Source organism: Corticium candelabrum, chromosome 15, assembly GCF_963422355.1.
Source record: "Corticium candelabrum chromosome 15, ooCorCand1.1, whole genome shotgun sequence".
In the NCBI taxonomy this organism is placed as follows: domain Eukaryota; kingdom Metazoa; phylum Porifera; class Homoscleromorpha; order Homosclerophorida; family Plakinidae; genus Corticium; species Corticium candelabrum.
Genome location: NC_085099.1, coordinates 674,313 through 692,698, shown reverse-complemented (window position 1 = coordinate 692,698; position 18,386 = coordinate 674,313). Strand labels below are relative to the sequence as shown.

The following is an 18,386-nucleotide window of genomic DNA, read 5'->3' as shown; positions in this document are numbered from 1 at the left end:
CTTGTCTCTGTGCCTGTGCATCTGATGTCATCCAGCCATATTTGTCCAGTGCCATCTACAACGTCACTCCCTTGGTAGGCAGCTGTCGCAGTAGCAAAACCAAGCTGACAACTCGAGCATCAACTATATCCCAATGGTCATCACAGATAGTTCCCCACACTCCCTGATGTTGAATTTCTACTCGTCCGGTATTTCTGGTTCCACCAGTAATTCTGACTGTGTCAGTCACTACAAATCAATAATGACAACTTTGTTTACTAAGATGTTGATTACAGTATGTGGAATTATATTACTTGAACAAGTCACTCCCGCATCTTCATTGTGGCCACAGTTGTGATTCCCAATTGTCTGTGATGGGCAATCTTGCAGACTTGTCTCTGTGCCTGTGCATCTGATGTCATCCAGCCATATTTGTCCAGTGCCATCTACAACATTGCCTCCTTGAAGGGCAGCTGTTGCAGTAACAAAGCCAAGCTGACGACAGACAACTCGGGCATCAACAATATCCCAATGGTCATCACATATAGTTCCCCACACTCCCTGATATTGAATTTCTACTCGCCCAGTATTGCTGGTTCCACCAGTAATTCTCACGTTGAATGTTTCAGTCACTACAAAGCAATAATCACAACTTTGTTTTACTAAGATGTTGATTACATTATATGGAATTATATACTTGAACAAGTCACTCCTGCATCTTCATGGTGGCCACAGTTGTGATTCCCAATTGTCTGTGATGGGCAATCTTGCAGACTTGTCTCTGTGCCTGTGCATGTAATGTCATCCATCCATATTTGTCCAGTGCCATCTAAACCATTGCTCCCTTGATGGGCAGCTGTTGCAGTAGCAAAACCAAGCTGACGACAGACAACTTGAGCATCAATAATACCCCAATAGTCATCACAGATAGTTCCCCACACTCCTTGATGTCGAATTTCTACTCGTCCAGTGTTGCTGGTTGTTCCACCAGTAATTCTGACTGTGTCAGTCACTACAATGCAATAATGACAACTTTGTTTTACTAAGATGTTGATTACAGTATATGGAATTATATTACTTGAACAAGTCGCTTCTGCATCTTCATGGTGGCCACAGTTGTGATTCCCAAATGGCTGTGATGGGCAATCTTGTAATCTTCTCTCTGTGCCTATGCATCTGATGTCATCCATCCATACGTGTCCAGTGCCATCTACAACATTGCTCCCCTGATGGGCAGCTGTTGCAGTAGCAAAACCAAGCTGACGACAGACAACTCGAGCATCAACAATATTCCAATGGTCATCGCAGATAGTTCCCCATACTCCCTGATGTTGAATTTCTACTCGTCCAGTATTGCTGGTTCCACCAGTAATTCTCACATTAAATGTTTGAGTCACTACAAAGCAATAATCACAACTTTGTTTTACGTATTACTGAGTACAAGATATGCTAAAAAGTGCCATTTCTGACCTGTACCACTACATACAACTCCAGCATCTCTTGAATGGTGATCACGACACTGGGATGCTCCCCATCCTGAGAATGAACAAGAATGTAATCGTGTCTCTCCGCCACCACAGTTGACATTGTTCATCCACGTTGGTCCCACTCCTTGCCCAAATCGTGATGATGTTGTTATAGCAGTTCCTCTGCTGAATCCCAACTGTCTACACACAACATTTGCATCACTTGTACCCCAGCCTGCATTGCAGACAGTTCCCCACACTCCAGCATAGAACACTTCCACTCTTCCTTCTCTTGAAGAGCTACCACCAACAAGCCTTATTACAGTCACTGCAGCACCTGTATAAGAAACAGAATTTTATGTTTTCATTCTTTTGACATTTGTCAGTCATTGCGCTTACCTGTGCCTGAACAAACAACTCCAGCATCTTCACGATGTGAACACGAAGTAGATCCAACATCCCAGCCAGAATGTGCACAATTGTCCAAGTGGTCATCACGTGAATTACATGCAACATTTGTCAGCCATATGTGACCAGTACCTTGTCCATAATATGCATTACGTCTGTAAGTTGTTGCGTGTGTAAATCCTAATTGCCGACACACTACATGAGCATCAGCAATATCCCACGAATTATCACAAACTGTTCCCCACAACCCACTATAGAAGACTTCCACACGCCCATAGTAACTGCCACCAACAAGACGAACAGGTGTATGAGCTGTTAAATATATAGTCAGAGTTAAGACTTATCATGTAGATTAGGAGCGCATTGCTCACCTTTTCCTTCACAGACAATACCAACATCATCAGTGTGAAGGCATTGACCTATATTACCCCAGCCACTAAATTGACAATCTTGAAGCCTAACCTCAGTGCCCCTGCATTGAACATTGCTCATCCAAATGTGACCTGATCCTCGTCCAAGAGCAGCATTTGAATGGAATGCAGTTGCTCTAGCATAACCAAGTTGGTGGCATACAACGTGAGCATTGTTCATTGTCCAGCCAGTGTCACAAACAGAACCCCATTGTTTTCCATAGTATATTTCTACTCGGCCCTGATGTGGTGTGCTGGAGCTGCCAACAAGACGAACTGATATTTGATCTGCACACACAAAGGACATATTCATTGCCTTATATATCCACATATCTTAATTAACTAATTAATTAATGGACATTACCTGTGCCAGAGCATACAACTCCTATATCTTCATCATGACCGCAATCGGACACTCCCCATCCTGGATACTGACAACTAGTCAGCTGTGACTCTGTGCCTCTGCATCGTACATTATCCATCCATACAGGTCCTGTTCCTGGTCCAAAACCTGTTTGACCATTTCTTCTGTAGGTTCCCCCAGTATATCCAAGTTGTTTGCATGCAACTCTAGCTGACTGTGAATAGAACAGATCATCACACACTGTTCCCCACACTCCTCCATAGAAAACTTCCAATCTTCCTTGGTTGTGGGATGACCCACCAACAAGTCGAAGAGACAGTGGAGCAACTATAAGTACAGAGAACAAGCATCAACCACATTTTTAGTAGATAAACTGGCTTTTGAAGAGTTAGTGTTTATACCTGCACTTGCGCAGCACACACTAGAATCATGTTTATGTGAGCATACATTGTTATCCCAACCTGAAAATCTGCACTGACCAATGTTAAGTTCATTGCCAGTGCAAGCAACACTGTTCATCCAGATATGCCCAGAACCTTGTCCATATGCAGCATTGTGATAGTAAGCTGTAGCAGGAGAAAAGGCTAGTTGCCGACAGACTGTGTGCGCATCTTGTATGTTCCAAGAGGAATCACATACTGTTCCCCACAGTCTGTTGTTGTACACCTCAACTCTTCCATAACCATGACTAGCTCTTGTCAGCCGTATCGGAACAGTAGCTAGACGCAGGCAAGAATGCTTAAATTTGACATGCTTATGAGTGTTAACTTAACAGTTTTTCAACTTGTTACTTGCTCCACTACAAATAATACCAACGTCAGAGCTGTGACTACATTCTTCTATTGCCCATCCTTCAAATTTACAATCCTGCAACCTTTGTTCATCTCCTGAGCAGTCTACATTGGTCATCCAGGTATGTCCAACTCCTCTACCATAATAAGCGTTTGTTCTTATTGCTGCAGCTCTACTGTAACCCATTTGGTGGCAGACAACATTGGCATCATTCATATCCCACTTGTCTTGACACACAGTTCCCCACAAGCCACTATACTGAATCTCCACTCGTCCTTGACTAGGTGATGACCCTCCCACTAGTCTGACAGGATAAGTTGCTGCTCACAAGAAACAAAAAAACAAGATTTATTGTTCACAAGTTTAGCTTGCTTAGTTTATACATATACTCTATACAATAGTAATAACATCTAACCTTGTCCTACACAAATGGCGCCAGCATCTTCAGAATGACTGTCTGAATCATGTAAACGCCAACCTCTAAAATTGCAATCCTGAAGCCTCACTTCACTGCCACCGCAAGCTACGTTGTCCCTTGTAATCGGTCCTAAACCCTCTTCAAAGTGTGCATTGTGTGTTGCACTGGAAGCTCGTTCATATCCAAGCTGCTTACATGCTACATTTGCGTCATTAATATCCCACCCATCATCTGTAACTGTTCCCCACTGTGATTGCCAAAATACTTCAACTCGTCCCCTGTTTGGTTCATGCCCTCCAACAAGACGTATAGCCGTTCCAAGACCTAAACAAGCAACTAGAATGTCAAGATACGCATGTTTAACAAAATTGTTCTAACAATTCATCGCATCAAATTGTCTCCACTGGTTTAGGATTAAGAAATCTACTGTTGAAATTATTTGTTCTGCACTATAGTACATGCAGTAGTGTAAAACTTACATTACTGTTGGACAACTAACAGACAACTTAGGAGGCTTGTTGAAATTGAGTACTATATATATAGTGAATAGAATGAATTGTGTAGTGTGGTTGTATAGTGTATATAGTGGAGTATGTGTGGTCACAGTGGTGTTGTAGTATTATTCTTCGATTTAAAGTTGGAAAGTTGCTATCTGTTGAACTCAATTTTGGCAGTGCTGCCCAGAAGATACACAATACATTCATTTAGTGAAATCGAATAATAATAATAATAATAATAATAATAATAATATATTTCTTATTGCAACAATTTACAGTTGCAGTTCCCTAGCAGGGGCAACAGAAGACGTAACATACAAGCATACCAACAAAGACTCTACATAAACAAGACAAGAACAGAACACAAATAAAACTAAGTCAATGCAGAAACTTCAATTCGCTATACTTTTTAGAATAGACTAAAGCACTTACAATCTTGTCAAAAATAATTTCCTGCTATGCAGCATGGTATCTAAGTATTTGAGGGGCCGTCTTAATTAAATATGCATTTTTGACAGACTCTGTGGGCTTTTAGCTGTGTTAGTGTTTGCCTAAAACTTAATTAATGTAATTGCACTTGAAGAGATTTCGCTCACAAATAGTGGGATTAAGAAACAATTATCTAGCTCAAGTAAACACCTCATACCTACCAGATCGCAAGCATATAACTCCTACGTCTTCGCTATGGCTGCAGGAGTTGATGCGGTACCTTCTTGTTGAGCAGCTGTCTAGCGAATTCTCCGTTCCTGCGCAGACAAAGTAATGCATGTAGCCAGATCCTTGTCCATACTCAGCTCTTGTCTTGACTGCTTCTGCGCGTACAAAGCCCAGCTCTCGACAGACCACATTGCCTTCATTCATGCGCCAATTGTCGTCACAAATTGTACCCCAAGAACCAGAATACTGAAGCTCCACTCGACCGTAGGTACCGTGCGACAAACGCAAGCGAGCTCCATTGATTGACGACATACATTGGAACAAGAGCGAAAGTTGAAGAAGCGGAGCCACCACACGCGACATGGTCTGCGCTGTGACAGATCGTGCTGTGGCAGCGAAAGTAGCGGATAGATGTCTATATCATTTCTCTTGATAACATGCCGCATCCCCAACTGCTCCCACATTCTGAAAACTCTAAAATTCTAGACTTTTCCTTTTCTTCAACACATCGCCCTTCGCACGGTACGTCGTCGGCACTTGTTACGCATCAGACTGTTAGGAAGCAGAACGTTTTTGTGCTGTTCAGTGCGATCCGCTGGCTGCGTGAGACGCAGTTCCGTACTTCAAGTCACGAGACTCAACCACACGCGCAGTCACACGTCTGTATGACATTCTCGCCCAAAAGAATTGATAACCGACCACATAGTTTATAGTACTTCATTTCGATCTATAGATGAATTCTGAGGCGATCGCTCGTCTGGATGTGGTGTTTATTATTAAGAAACGGAAGTCGGTTTCCCTACGCAAACAAAATTACCGGGTTTTATGTTTGACAAATGATGCTATTATATATGCAGAGAATGTAGTTTGATAGCTCTAGTTATTTCAAGCAGAGGAAGACAATAGATCGTGATGTAATGGCTCTTTACTATTACTGTTTATGATATTCAGTCCAAATTGCAGACACAACTTATTTGCTTCTTCACAAGAATGATGATATAATTATGAACTTACAACTTGTAGCTTCACATCCTTTCTTCAAAGCATGAATAGGCACAGCAACATGCATATATTTATTTATTCTAAACTAGTAATGAAACAACGCTGCCCACAAAGATTGTTAGTTCTCATTCTGTCCCAAAGTGGTCCAGAAACTAGCAGGCCGATTATAGTCATCTTGATATGGATCACCTTGTGTACCCAGCATGTAACTAGGCACCTGTACGTGAGAATATGACTGAGATGTTGCAGGGATAGCAGATTTTGGATTCCTGCCATGTCCTCCTGTCTTCTTTAACTGTGGCCACTTTAACTGTTCCTGTTCAGCACTATCCAGGCGTGCATATAAATCATCAAACCCAGAATTGAAATATTCAAACTCTTGAGCAGGTTCGCTTGCATTGTCAGTAGTAGCAATTGAAGGTGTCCTCTGATATGATGATCTCTTCTTGTTCTGTAACTCCTTTGATTTAGCTTCTCTTGGCTTAGCTTCTTTGACTGGGTTACGTTTGGGTTGTCTTGACATTACGTTCTCTTCCTGTGATTGCAAGTGTTGTGCTGAAGCAACTGCAGTTGCACTATTTAGTTGTGGTTGTTTCTTCTGGTCTCTTCTATTTCTAAGTTTTACATCACTGATAGGAGGAAGAACGCGAGGAAGCTGAAGTTGATTCACTTGACCATCTGGTGTTGTGATTGAAACAAAACTTCTTGGACTTGGCAATGTTTGCTCATTTGATACACCTAAATAGAACGTCACAACGGGAGTCCAACACCATGAACTAAAAGCAACCTTGTTGGGATTGTATCTTGTTTCTCAACTTTGAATATAGAACAGATAAGAGATTGTCATTTGATTAATTAAACAATACATGTAGCCATGTGCCTACCACTTTCATCTGATAGAGTAGATCCTTTTGAAAGTTCTTGTATGCAGCAGCAGTTTGCCATTGATAGTATCCTAGGAAACTATGGAAAACGGAACTGACAGTATTGACTTTTACACATTTTTAATGAGTGTTACCATAAAATGAGGATAATAAGAGACACAGTTGCTATAGACTTGAAAAATGTAATCACAGTCTCCAACCATGAGGGCCATGTTTCTATCACTTGTACTAAAATGTCTGCCATGGAATGCAAGCTCCTAAATGGTCCACAGTTTGTAGATGGTGATTTCCTAAAAATTTCAGAATCTGTCCTCACAAAACAGTCTTTCCTTGTTATATAGGGTATCAACTCCTTACTCAACAATGATGTACCCAACGGCACAAAAGTCAACAATAAGCATGGAAAACAATGCCTGCATATAAAATCTTCTTGTGCTGTGTCGAATCTCTCTAAAGACTTGCCAAGGTCTAACAGCCACGCGAGTTGACATCAGACGTAAGAAGAAGAGAATGAACATCCCTAGTAAGGCAATACCAGGAAGAAAAGGGCAAAAAAAGAAGCCCAACCTAATAGAAATACCTCAGCATGGTAACATGGGTAGTGATTAAATAATTATAGATCTACAAACCCACCAAACAATTGCTTGTTTGTAAGTCAGGGTCAGAACATTTTCTGAAGTGTGAAATGAAGAATATCCAATCTAGAAGTTTGATGCAGCTGTCACAATACGCCATATAATAAAAAGTAGAGGTAATTCACCATACCCATGCTGCCAGCTTCCCACAGCAACGGAACCCATCAGTAGATACAAGAAAAGCTCGTCCCCATTCAAGAACTAAGATACCAATGCAAATCTCAATAAGAATATCAACATTAAGCAGCTGAAACAATTCTTGGCCAATAACGGTCTCCCAGCAATGAGATAAGTTTCCACTGTCAGGTCCAAGCATGTTTAAGCAAGGGAAAAAATTGATAATATCAGAGCTAGAGGATGTAGATGTTATATTGTTCCAGCAAAGATTTGAAAGATGGACAAGTTTATCTTCGGACACACTTCCAGTTGCAAGGTGAGCACAACTAGGAAAATCAAGCAGCACAGGAAATGTATTAGATGCAGTATCCACACAGCAACTAGTGCCATCAATATCTTTAGCCTAGAGAAAATGCATGCAAGTGACTGCAAAGATAAATGACATAACAGGGTAGTCTTACTTGAGAAGGTGATTTCAGATGTGTTGACAAAGTTACTAATACAACAACAAAATTGGCAAGATAGATAATGTAACTTCTAAAAAAGTCAATCAGCACACATTTTTCTTGTCTACAAGAATACAATAAATAACCTTCCAAACGTCAGAAGTAGTCTATTTCTGGGATGAAGTCGTTCCCAGTTTTGTTGAGCTATGTACTCAAACACGGCTGGCAACACAAGATTCAAGCCACTAACAACTAGAGGAACCTAAGAACATCAAGGCAGTCGTTTAGCCAAAACTTTGCATTAATAAATAAACAAGCTACTGCTCACTCTCAACACAGAGAAAAACTGAGGAAATGCTCCTAGTCCACTACGGAAGTAAACGGTCAGGTCTGCTCCACTTGTTGCTTGTAAAAGGCACGTGGCACTGCTTATAGTAAAGTACACAGCGGCTACACTGATTGTACAAAGGAGCACGACAATCACATTGGTAACAATCCGAACCAAGTACAGTTGCCACCTGCAGAGTAAACGAATCAAAACATTATTAATTTGGACAGATCAAACATCTTTGAGGAGACTGCTCAATAAAGCCTAGATCAGTTGCTCTCAAATTTCCAAATTGACATTCATTCCTGTGTAGTATCTATGTTGACATTTCTACTCACTTTTTGCTTCTTTCCAACAACTCGTCTGCTGTTACTGTATTCTAAATGATTAAACTCTTGATGTTACAATTGCAATCAAATCAATCCACAAGCACAAGTAAAATGTGACCTTCAAGCTGTCAACAACTGTACGTTTTCGGTATTTGGCTACTGTTGATTCTGCTATGTTATGATCCCAGCTACATAATGTCAGCCACGTACATGGAAAACTCTGTCGAGCAGCAAAGACTACTTTGTCCTTTTTCAACAACCTGTATGCAAATAATTAATTGTGCTATATGTATTCTATCTAGTATTTCAACATCTCACTTTCTTGATACGAGCACAAAACAAATAACAAGAATCGCACCAGTAGTCAACAAGAATGCCAGAGGTAAATTATATACTCCAACACCTGGTGTTATCTCGAGAGACTTGTGGTCATAATAGCCATAAAACAAAAGGGAAAACTCCATAAGATATCCCTGTACATCAAATTACAGAATTAAAATGATAAGTTCAATGCATTAGGTAGATTGTGCACACTGCCTCACATTTCCTTTAATAATATACATAACATCATGTCACTCTATTCTAATATACATATGTGTACCTTGCCATCCACAATGTATGACAATTTAGACACGCCATCAACTTCAGTTAGTGCATCTGAAACCATTAGACCCTCTCCTACCAGTGCCTGTTTGCATAAATGTAAGCTTTCTGTAAACGTGTGCACACCCAGAGGGTAACCAATTAAATCGAGGGCTCTCACCTGCGGTAGAATCACAAATCCTAATAGGAGAAGAAACATGAAGAGGTTCAGTCCCAACAGCCAACGAAGAAAAACAAAGTATGAAGCTACTCCAGATCCCAAGCGATCTATGTTGAAAAATTAGAGACAAATAATCTCTAAATAATTAAACAATACGAGCACAACATATACTCACGTTCTGTCTTCGCAATTAAAGACTGCCATGGAGTCACAAACTTCACAATAGCATACAAAAACTGTGCAGTATTTTCTTTCCACTGAACAACATTATATATCAGGACACTTGGTATAGTCACATGTTAAAATGCTGACTTTGTGAGAGGTATACTTCCAGTTGTCAAACTTCGACAAGTGATCCATTTTTTTGGACTCAAGCTCTTGGGCAAGTCTATTGTCAGAGTATACACAACACATACATTTATTTGCTCAAGAAGCATGCCTGATATCACTGCTTGTATATACATAAGCATACTGCACAAAGTGTAATGAGGTTACTAAACATATCCAGACACCAATAAAGCGCATAGCACAAAAAGGTAGCAACTGTAACACACACACACACACACACACACACACACACACACACACACACACACACACACACACACACACACACACGCGCGCGCGCGCGCGCACCTAAAAAATAAAAAAAATCTACGTATACAAATATCAACAAACGGACGCAAGGACAGTTAGACATGATAGCAAATCATACTGTAAGATTTCGAGTTTGTTTTTCATGAATACAGGAACGGCTCTCAGATGTTTCACTGCATTTCTGACATCCTGTAAATGTTCCAAATCTGTCTCATACGGTTCGTTTTCGTCATCGATTTCATCATCGTAAGAAGCCCTTCGTGATGAAATCGCAATTTCTTCTCGCAGCTGCAGCAAGTTGACATAGACTTCCCTGCAACAAAGACTTCTGCAGTCAATCAATGGAAGTTGGCAGGCGTCGACATACGTATCATCATGATGTTCATAGCGCCCTCTTCTTAGTTGCTCTGACGGAGAAAGGATATCTTTTCTAGACTTTAGCTTGCTTCGGGTCTTTGCTATAATAAACGTTGTCACGTGACTTACACTAACTAGCAACCTCGCACGTGCGCGTGTCTGCATACCTACTACAGTATGCGTAGGAGTTACTGCCCACCTGGAGCTGACCGGGCCACACCCTCTTCCAAAATTCTGTCCTCGTGCTGCAAAAGAATTTCAGTCCCAGACATAACAGGCACATTTAGAAACAGCAAGTGAGTTCTTCTCGAAGTAGAGACAAAGCAGCACAAACTTGACGTGTAGTGTGCTCTAGTTAGAATAACATTGAAGACTTGTATTTTAAAATAAAGAAGAAGTTTTTTACCTTTAGTAGACGTAGAAATCTTACTACAATGTAGAAGCACGATGCACCTGTATCACCCCAGGGTCATTCAATCTACTGATATTTCTGTCATATCCGGGAGCATATCATTGTCACGGCGTCCCGTATGCGACCCACCGTGAGTGTAAAGAGATTTGACGCTGTGTGTAGGACGTGTGAAGCAGGTGCCTTATCGCCACAAGTCGTTGACGATGAGTGGTGTCTTAACCCGAATAAAGTTGTGGAACAAGCCGGATGGAGGCGAGTGTTGTTCACAATGAGGAAACGTGGCAACCGCGAACAAACCCTATTTTCTTTCTCATTAGGAACTACCTATGTTCCAGTCGACGATGGCTACGATACTCGTATCCCTCTACACAACGAGGAAGCGTTCAAACCCGGAATACGGTTCCGTGCAAAGGTGACATTCAAACTGGTTCTCCAAGACTTGCGTGCCGTAGATTCCACATCACTCTTCGCATGGAAACTCACGTTGTGTGACTTCCTGCTGTTTGCATTTGTACGTTTCAGTTTATCGGCTCTCTGGAAGTACCGAGACCGTCCAGTCGTGTCGAAATCGTCGCTTCGATGCGACGTATCAGGGTCAGTGTCCGTGTGATACACATGTCTGTTAGTTTACCAGACCGGAAACGGATGTTAGAAGGGCTAGAGATCGAATTTGGTGGATGCGAGTTGCTGCCATGTCAATGCGTCACTTGTTGACAGATTGTCGTCGCATGTGTTTGACAGACGTTCGTGGTTGCGTTAGGGTTGATATTCTTCTGCTTGACGTGTTTGTTTGTCTCGTTTCAGTACGAGTTCAGAGCGAAGAGCATACGGAAAACGAAATGTCACATCACGATATCTGTGGATGGTGTTAAGGTGCTAAAACGTCGACGAAGAGATGTAAGATTGTGGATGTTCTGTTGTTTGTGACTTGTTGTGAGGTTTGTGTCTAACGCGAAGGCTCGGCGGAGAAAGAAAGGTTTGCCGGTAGATGAAAGTGAGATATTGATGATGAACCATCCTATCTACAGGTTGGTTCGTTAGCGCGTGTTTGGTGATCACGTGATTTGAATGTTTTGTTTGTGTTAGGATATTCTACGTGTCCCACGACTCGCTCGACTTGAAGATATTTAGTTATATTGTTCGTGATGGCACAAATAACACGTTCAAGTGTAACGTATTCAAAGCACTAAAAAAGGTGAGCAAATAGAATGGCCAAGGGCGTGTGTTAGGGTTGAAAGAGTTCTAATTTGATTTGTAGTCTCAAGCCCTGCATATAGTGAGAACTCTGGGTCAGGCTTTTGAAGTATGTCACAAGATTCAAACTAACCCTCCAGCAAATCCTCCTGAAACTCCAGATCAACCAGCAACTGCCACAATGGAAGAAAACATACAGGGTGAGGAGCAACCTGTCCAACCTGTCGAGTCTGCTGATCATCCTACTGTCACTGTTCTTGTGGCACAACCAGAAGCAGTAGATGGCACACCTGCAACAGTTGAAGAACGGTCAGACTTGATAGCTCTAGACAGCAATTACCAGGAGCATTCGACATTGATCCATCTAAAAAGTGATCCACTCATTCGACCTTTCCCTCCTAGGCTGATCCCTAGTCCGTCTAATCCTCTGCCATTGCATCCACCACCAGAAAAGGTAAATGAAACAGGATTGCCACATATACCCAATAATACCATTCTCTTGAATCCGGAATTGTGGCCAAATAAACTCCCAGCTGCGTTAACATCAAAACATACAGTACTGCTCATTGCATAATAACAACTGCAATCTATGATTGTAATCAGGCTGTTTTGTAGGACCCCCAGATAACTCCTAATCCTGGAGTAAGGGATGACATTCCACAGACAGTAACCACTGAGTTGTCTCCTAACAATCCTTTCAGTCCTTCTGTACATCCAGACATGGAGAACAAGACCGACTGGCAGCAGTATGTGCATCAACTTACAGACCAGTTGAAGGCCGAACAAGCTAATAGAGTTAAACTTGAGGAACAGTTGAATACAGAAAAAACAAACAGAATCGAAGCCCAGGTTGTGCAAGTTTAACTTCGTGTCTAAACTTTTGTTAACTTTCCTTTGTTCCAGGTACGTGTTAATTTTTTGCTTGTTCAAAACCGAGCACTTCTATCTCATGTCCGTAAGCTGATGGTTGACTTGGAAGAACTGCAGTCCCTGCAGTCGGTCGACCCTGTTCAAGATGCTGCACACCAAAACAGCAAAGGGATTGTATTTACTCTCCCTAACAATACGCAGCAAAATCACGAAGATTTTTCAGAAGAAACCCCATTGATGGTTAACAAGAGTCATAATGAGCAGCAAGAAGTGCAGTTGGTTGATGTCAGCAGTAATGCAGCAATCATCACTCCACCGGATGCAACAGACTTGCTTACATTGGGCATGGAGAACAACAAGGTTACAACAAATGCTCCATTTCCTGACGTAACTGAATTCGATCTTAAGGCTGACTTGTGGGGAGTCGATAACAGTTGAGTGTGTATTTTTATCAAGCAAGATTGGGACCTTCACACATCCTGTGGGGATTTGTTATGGGACAAAATACTGTAGTCACAGTTTGGGGCAGTAGGCTAGCCAGGTGAAAGGAAAGCTAGATATTGCACTTGCTGCTGTCTGTTGTCAGCGTGCTGTGTAGATGGTGGCTTTTTATCAACACTTTGGGTTATTATTTTCTGCCTGCCATTAAAGCTTGCTGTATAGCTGCTTCTGCGATCAACTTTTTGAGTAACACAAGTAATAAAGCTGATATATGTATGTATAGTTTAGCTGTCATCGAGCAACGTAAAACGGTTACTAGTATTGGGCTGTCTGACTTCAAATCCGTCCTCAGCACTGCCATCTGATCCAGAGCTGCTGCTGAGGTCCACATCATGAGGGGTCGGGTTCATTGTTTCTTTCGTTAGTCCTAGCCTTTGGAGTTGAACCATTTCAGAGACATCTCGATGAGCTTCCCACTTTGCTACAATAGACAATGATATTTGATAACAAGTAGACACCACAACAAATGTCTAATTCAGGAAACATTCAATCAAGTCTTCAAACAAGCACAAGCAATAACAATAGAGATGCGACTAGGAAGCAGTTATTGGTGTTTAAAACTGTGGGTGCCTTGTTGGGTATCACTATAACCTTCACTCAATTCATATCACTAACCTTCACTCAGTTCAGTTTTGAAGCTATTTATAGATTGGTTTATCAATTGTGGTGACCTACCATCTGTAATATGTCAGACATTCATGCCACAATGACATGCATTTATAAAGGAATGTTCTGCTGCTACCTGATGTTAATTAAATATTAGTTTTACTGAATATCACAACCTTGTTCCTTAAACGAATAGTTTATCTTGAAAGGCAGGTGGCCTTAAAAATCTTAAGACTTGGTTTCAATCACTATACTAATACACAGTAGGTGTAATCAATATTTGCCTAAAGTAGGTAGCAACCCTGCATATGGAGAGAAATAACACGTAGTGCCTCCACAGGTAAAGGTACCGCAACTTCTAAAAAGAAATGCACAAGTACGCCGAATACTGAATTTTGGCGATTACCTTTTTCTGCGGTGTAGTTTGGAGGTCTCATAGCCATACAGAGTCGACCATCGACAGCCAAACGAAGAATTCTATTGGCTACAACCAACAAGCATATTATGTATATGACACAGTCGAGAGTCTCCACTGACAACAATCCAACCTGATCTATAGACGTCAGGTCTTGCAGCTTTAGCAGTAAAGTACCCTCTCTTCTCTGCCCACTCTACAAGCAACTACTCGCGTATTTGAGGTCTATTTGAATGCATTTGCTTTTACCTGCACAGATGTCCCATGCCGACCATTTGGAGTACTGATCATCACTTGTATCCTTCGATATGCCCAGAAGTTGAACGAGTGGGATACGAGCAGCGAGATACCCAACTGGACTGTACGGTTCTCTGACTTGAGAGATAGGAAATATGCCAGACAAGATCTTGAGAAAAACGTAATATGAATAGGTTTGAACAAAGTGCGTTTCACTGATGTTAATTAATCGACCTGTAAGTTCTTCTCTATTAGTGATGGAAACACCAGACCAGGACAGTCACATAGGCAAATTGTGGGTGTCAAGTAGATAGTCTGGAAGTGTTTTGTGTGGCCAGGAGTTCTTGAACAACTTACAACCTAAAATCAAAATCACCAGTACAAACTAAACTACAGTTTGGCATCCCACATACAGCTATATCACTTTTACTATAATTAACGACAAACATCAATACAATTTGCAGATAATGCCTTTTGAATAGATGCAATATTAATGGAACTATCATTGGGACAGGATAGCTGGTCACATTAAGGATGACACCACTGCTCAAAACTAAGTGGAGGGAACGTATAAACAACCAACATCCAATGTTGACTGACTGATGGCTTGCTCTTCCAAGTACAATAAGCAAATGTACATATTCATTCTCGATGAGAAAGACTTAGTCTAATATTTAATTTACCTTCTTTCCCATTAATCCATTTATGATAGCTGACTTCCCCACATTGGGGTGACCTAGAAAGAACACAAAACAGCACATATTGATTAATAACAACTGGCAGTGATTGAATACCTACACTTACCAACAATCCCTATCATTAAAAGTTGGTCTTTGCCATCAACTAACAGATAGAGTTACATCAGCCCGAGTGCAGACAAGTAATCTTTACACTCACTTGCAGACAACGGTCCACCAGTAGCATCACCGGGTTGATAATCATCCTCATCATCACTACAGTATTCAAATGGATCTTTATTCTCCAGTTTATCTTGCCATTCATCAAGATTTCCTGTGACAAGAAAGGTTCACTATGCACATGAAAATCACATCAAGTTAGTCTTCAAGCAGTACTACACATGACGTGTTTTTTTGGAAATGTGTTTCCTAATATCATTCTCTAGGTGCATACAAAGTGCCAATAATCTCATAAATGTCATATGTGCTCATGCCAAATAGATACGTAGCTATATATCCGTGTGCACCTTCCTGTTGACTACAAACATGTACGATGACATCTGACACAAATTTGAAACTATGCTATTACTTTAAGTAAATCCTTACTTACACTCATAATATTAAAGGTACACTCCATCGTTTCGCGCTACGCCCACGCAAATTTGATTGCATAGCTACACAATCAAGATAGAAGGTTGGTCTGAACTACAGGCAACGAGAGCGCTAGATATTAGGAGCAAATAGCTTGAAAACAGCACATACGATGGTCACGCGAGAAACGTTTCGTCAACGCGCGCTAACGCTAAGAACCTCGCTACCATCAAAATGCTGTAAGACACTCGTGAGATGTTGAGAAAATGTGCTCGTGGGTTATGAAACAGGCGTGGATGCGGATGCAAGACTAAAGGGACCATCTGCACTGCATTTGTGCGCTGTACTTATCACGTGTCCTTACCACGTGATCACCATATGTGCTCTGTTTTCATGCTATGTAGCGCTCGCATGTTCAAACCTGGTTTTGTGTAAAATGTAACCTTTTTGGTGCCTTCGACCTGAGAAAAGGTGACGAGTTGGTTTGCGCGCGACTTGAAATCTGCTTCAACAACGAGATTGTAAAATCGCTCCCGTACGTTTCCTTATTTGTAACCTGTAGTTCAGCCCAACCTTCCAACTTGATTGCGTACCATGCAATCAAGTTTGCGGGGGCGTAGCGCTAAACGACGGAGTGTACCTTAATATTGTAGCTTTGTTGCAGCGTCATTGATGTAAACATACCTTTCATAACACAAAGCTGTCTAGCAGCCTCCAACAGTTGATAGCCACCAATAGCTGTTGTCATCCTTTTCCGCCTTCTGCTAAGTAATCCCACTGATAGCAACATTCATTTCAGTTAGTGTGTGTGTGTTTAGTTAACAAAAACATCTACACTAAACTGACTTGTTTTCTTGCTACCTTTCGCTCCTGTATTTTCCTCCATACCAGTAGTAGCATCTGAATTAGGAAAGCTAGTAAAGCACACAACATGAAGCTGAGGAAACTTGTACAGAAAGTAGTCTCGCCAAGCAACAGTCAGTGATGGAGCAACTAAATCAATCTGAAAAATCAAATCAATTTGTAAGACCAGAAGACAATTACAACAATTTATGCAGAAAGTACAACACAACTCCAGCTACTGTGCATATCAGATACTCCAATTGTGCATACAATAACTGATTGCAATAAACTAATGTGTGGTTGCCGTTGGGCTATACTAGTGCAATATTATAGTTAAATGCGAACCTTGTTAAGAACAAGAACAAGCTTTTTCTTGAGACCGTTTACAACATACTCATAAAGTGCAGGAGAAAAATGAAGTACCTGTTAGAATACAAAACAATCAATTTTTATTACACACAAGCCTGATGTCAACATACTGGATGTCGAATATCAGTTATCAGTAACACGATATCCGACATTTCCAAGACACGCCATAGCTGCCGCCATGTCTGAACAAAAAAAGACACAAAAGTCAGACATTGTGTCTACTGGTAACATGTAAAGTGACCTCCAAATTGTGTTCAAACCAGCTGAGCTGTTCTGGTTTGTACTTGTCATAAATATTTTCCAGGTATCGTTTGAACATTTCTTCTTCTTTTTTCAGTACCTGCTCTTTTGTGCTTTTGTATGTCCATGGCGGTCTCTTTGGTATGTCTAACACTGAACCAGGCTGGTAAACATCATCCAGTGATACTTCAAGTGCAGTCTAAACAAACGTAAATAGTCAATAAAAGAAAAAAAGAAAAAAGATTGTTTAAAAGCGAGCTCTACTTCTGGAAGCATTTCAAGTGGTTGTTGAGATTCTCTTTTCCTTCTTTCAATATAATCATCAGTTTGAACTTCAAAGTGTAATCGAAATCTACATGAGCAGACAACAAAAAAACAATTAAACTATTATATATCAGGTAATAAGCATGCAAACACAGCTAGACGTCGACACAGACAAACACAACACATGCAGAAACAGACAGGGACACAGACACACTGACAGACAGACATGACTAAAAAATGAAACAGTAAAAATTAACACACTATTAAAGAAACCTGTTTGGGTTATAGTCCTTTTTGCATATCACTTGCTGAGCAGCCGGCTGCTCGTGAATTTTCAGAAGTCGTGGCACCAGTTCTGACACGGTGTCTTCCCTAGTCGACGCTTTGTCACTCTCCTCATCACTAACAATACGCTCAGGAGATGCAGAATCAACGGAACGTTGAGTTCCATAGCTGCCAGTGTCTATGTAAGAGTCTCCCTCAATTTTGAAGGTCTTATAGCTAAACGCATTTTCCTACCCTCGGTATAATCTTTCTTCCTTTTCTTTTTGTCCTGTAACTGCTTCTTCTTCTGCTTTCCACTAAACGGCTTCTTTCTTGGCATGCTAGGTTAGCACTCCCGGATAAGGCGTTGAAATTTAATTAGCACATACCCATGGTGTATATAATCATGGTGTAAAGACAAATTAATCAATACAACACGATCAGAAAAGTTACA

General features: G+C 41.1%; 4 protein-coding genes across 9 annotated transcripts; 1 reads left to right on the top strand and 3 right to left on the bottom strand.

Moving 5' to 3' along the window:
* Nucleotides 1-22: 22 nt before the first annotated feature.
* LOC134190675 (deleted in malignant brain tumors 1 protein-like) lies at nt 23-5,391 on the bottom strand. 2 transcript variants are annotated; one of them, XM_062659143.1, is made up of 12 exons: nt 4,985-5,391; nt 3,835-4,161; nt 3,419-3,739; nt 3,029-3,346; nt 2,628-2,954; nt 2,225-2,551; nt 1,845-2,165; nt 1,450-1,782; nt 1,058-1,375; nt 677-991; nt 294-611; nt 23-228 (listed from the first exon to the last, which is right to left on the bottom strand). In XM_062659143.1, the coding sequence occupies exons 1-12, from the start codon at nt 5,352-5,354 to the stop codon at nt 56-58; spliced, it is 3,768 nt and encodes a 1,255-aa protein (XP_062515127.1). In that variant the 5' UTR covers nt 5,355-5,391; the 3' UTR covers nt 23-55. The 2 variants fall into 2 exon arrangements, with proteins under 2 accessions (XP_062515127.1, XP_062515128.1); XM_062659144.1 differs by lacking the exon at nt 294-611.
* Nucleotides 5,392-5,961: 570 nt separating this feature from the next.
* Nucleotides 5,962-10,953, bottom strand: LOC134190677 (transmembrane channel-like protein 3). Of its 3 annotated transcripts, none has more exons than XM_062659152.1 (20): nt 10,856-10,953; nt 10,649-10,800; nt 10,211-10,550; nt 9,808-9,883; nt 9,671-9,752; nt 9,496-9,602; nt 9,334-9,420; nt 9,051-9,205; nt 8,851-8,992; nt 8,742-8,782; nt 8,404-8,593; nt 8,222-8,337; nt 8,091-8,166; nt 7,643-8,032; nt 7,511-7,578; nt 7,235-7,444; nt 7,012-7,167; nt 6,878-6,956; nt 6,781-6,808; nt 5,962-6,731 (listed from the first exon to the last, which is right to left on the bottom strand). In XM_062659152.1, exons 2-20 carry the CDS (start codon nt 10,719-10,721, stop codon nt 6,112-6,114), a joined length of 3,036 nt encoding a protein of 1,011 aa, XP_062515136.1. In that variant the 5' UTR covers nt 10,722-10,800; nt 10,856-10,953; the 3' UTR covers nt 5,962-6,111. The 3 variants fall into 3 exon arrangements, with proteins under 3 accessions (XP_062515136.1, XP_062515135.1, XP_062515134.1); XM_062659151.1 differs by having other exon boundaries at nt 9,334-9,602; nt 10,211-10,405; nt 10,460-10,550; XM_062659150.1 differs by having other exon boundaries at nt 9,334-9,602.
* Nucleotides 10,954-10,976: 23 nt separating this feature from the next.
* LOC134190682 (carboxyl-terminal PDZ ligand of neuronal nitric oxide synthase protein-like) lies at nt 10,977-13,646 on the top strand. 3 transcript variants are annotated; one of them, XM_062659160.1, is made up of 10 exons: nt 10,977-11,113; nt 11,179-11,273; nt 11,384-11,455; nt 11,666-11,758; nt 11,819-11,889; nt 11,948-12,056; nt 12,120-12,364; nt 12,458-12,611; nt 12,671-12,904; nt 12,959-13,646. In XM_062659160.1, exons 1-10 carry the CDS (start codon nt 11,065-11,067, stop codon nt 13,361-13,363), a joined length of 1,527 nt encoding a protein of 508 aa, XP_062515144.1. In that variant the 5' UTR covers nt 10,977-11,064; the 3' UTR covers nt 13,364-13,646. The 3 variants fall into 3 exon arrangements, with proteins under 3 accessions (XP_062515144.1, XP_062515145.1, XP_062515142.1); XM_062659161.1 differs by having other exon boundaries at nt 12,120-12,509; XM_062659158.1 differs by having other exon boundaries at nt 12,120-12,611.
* On the bottom strand, nt 13,521-18,311 carry LOC134190679 (guanine nucleotide-binding protein-like 1). Its single transcript, XM_062659154.1, has 16 exons — nt 18,188-18,311; nt 17,942-18,131; nt 17,669-17,756; nt 17,406-17,603; nt 17,275-17,346; nt 17,141-17,218; nt 16,799-16,955; nt 16,637-16,729; nt 15,582-15,695; nt 15,489-15,527; nt 15,368-15,420; nt 14,919-15,044; nt 14,697-14,853; nt 14,581-14,643; nt 14,439-14,516; nt 13,521-13,847 (listed from the first exon to the last, which is right to left on the bottom strand). The coding sequence occupies exons 1-16, from the start codon at nt 18,270-18,272 to the stop codon at nt 13,651-13,653; spliced, it is 1,788 nt and encodes a 595-aa protein (XP_062515138.1). The 5' UTR covers nt 18,273-18,311; the 3' UTR covers nt 13,521-13,650.
* Nucleotides 18,312-18,386: the final 75 nt, after the last annotated feature.

Bases quoted from the DNA above. Each gene is read 5' to 3' on its own strand.
- LOC134190679 (XM_062659154.1), bottom strand. From the start codon at position 18,272: ATGCCAAGAAAGAAGCCGTTTAGTGGAAAGCAGAAGAAGAAGCAGTTA. The intron at 15,528-15,581 runs GTGAGTGTAAAG...TCTATCTGTTAG, and splicing joins TGGTGGACCGTTGTCTGCAA to TTGATGGCAAAGACCAACTT. The intron at 14,644-14,696 runs GTAAAAGCAAAT...AGTTGCTTGTAG, and splicing joins GGCATGGGACATCTGTGCAG to AGTGGGCAGAGAAGAGAGGG.
- LOC134190677 (XM_062659150.1), bottom strand. From the start codon at position 10,721: ATGTCTGGGACTGAAATTCTTTTGCAGCACGAGGACAGAATTTTGGAA. The intron at 10,551-10,648 runs GTGGGCAGTAAC...CGTTTATTATAG, and splicing joins TGTGGCCCGGTCAGCTCCAG to CAAAGACCCGAAGCAAGCTA. The intron at 8,594-8,741 runs GTGAGTAGAAAT...TTTACTCTGCAG, and splicing joins TTGTTGGAAAGAAGCAAAAA to GTGGCAACTGTACTTGGTTC.
- LOC134190675 (XM_062659143.1), bottom strand. From the start codon at position 5,354: ATGTCGCGTGTGGTGGCTCCGCTTCTTCAACTTTCGCTCTTGTTCCAA. The intron at 3,740-3,834 runs GTTAGATGTTAT...TCTTGTGAGCAG, and splicing joins CGCCATTTGTGTAGGACAAG to CAACTTATCCTGTCAGACTA. The intron at 2,955-3,028 runs GTATAAACACTA...CTGTACTTATAG, and splicing joins TGTGTGCTGCGCAAGTGCAG to TTGCTCCACTGTCTCTTCGA.
- LOC134190682 (XM_062659158.1), top strand. From the start codon at position 11,065: ATGAGTGGTGTCTTAACCCGAATAAAGTTGTGGAACAAGCCGGATGGA. The intron at 11,114-11,178 runs GCGAGTGTTGTT...CTTTCTCATTAG, and splicing joins GTGGAACAAGCCGGATGGAG to GAACTACCTATGTTCCAGTC. The intron at 12,057-12,119 runs GTGAGCAAATAG...TTTGATTTGTAG, and splicing joins TATTCAAAGCACTAAAAAAG to TCTCAAGCCCTGCATATAGT.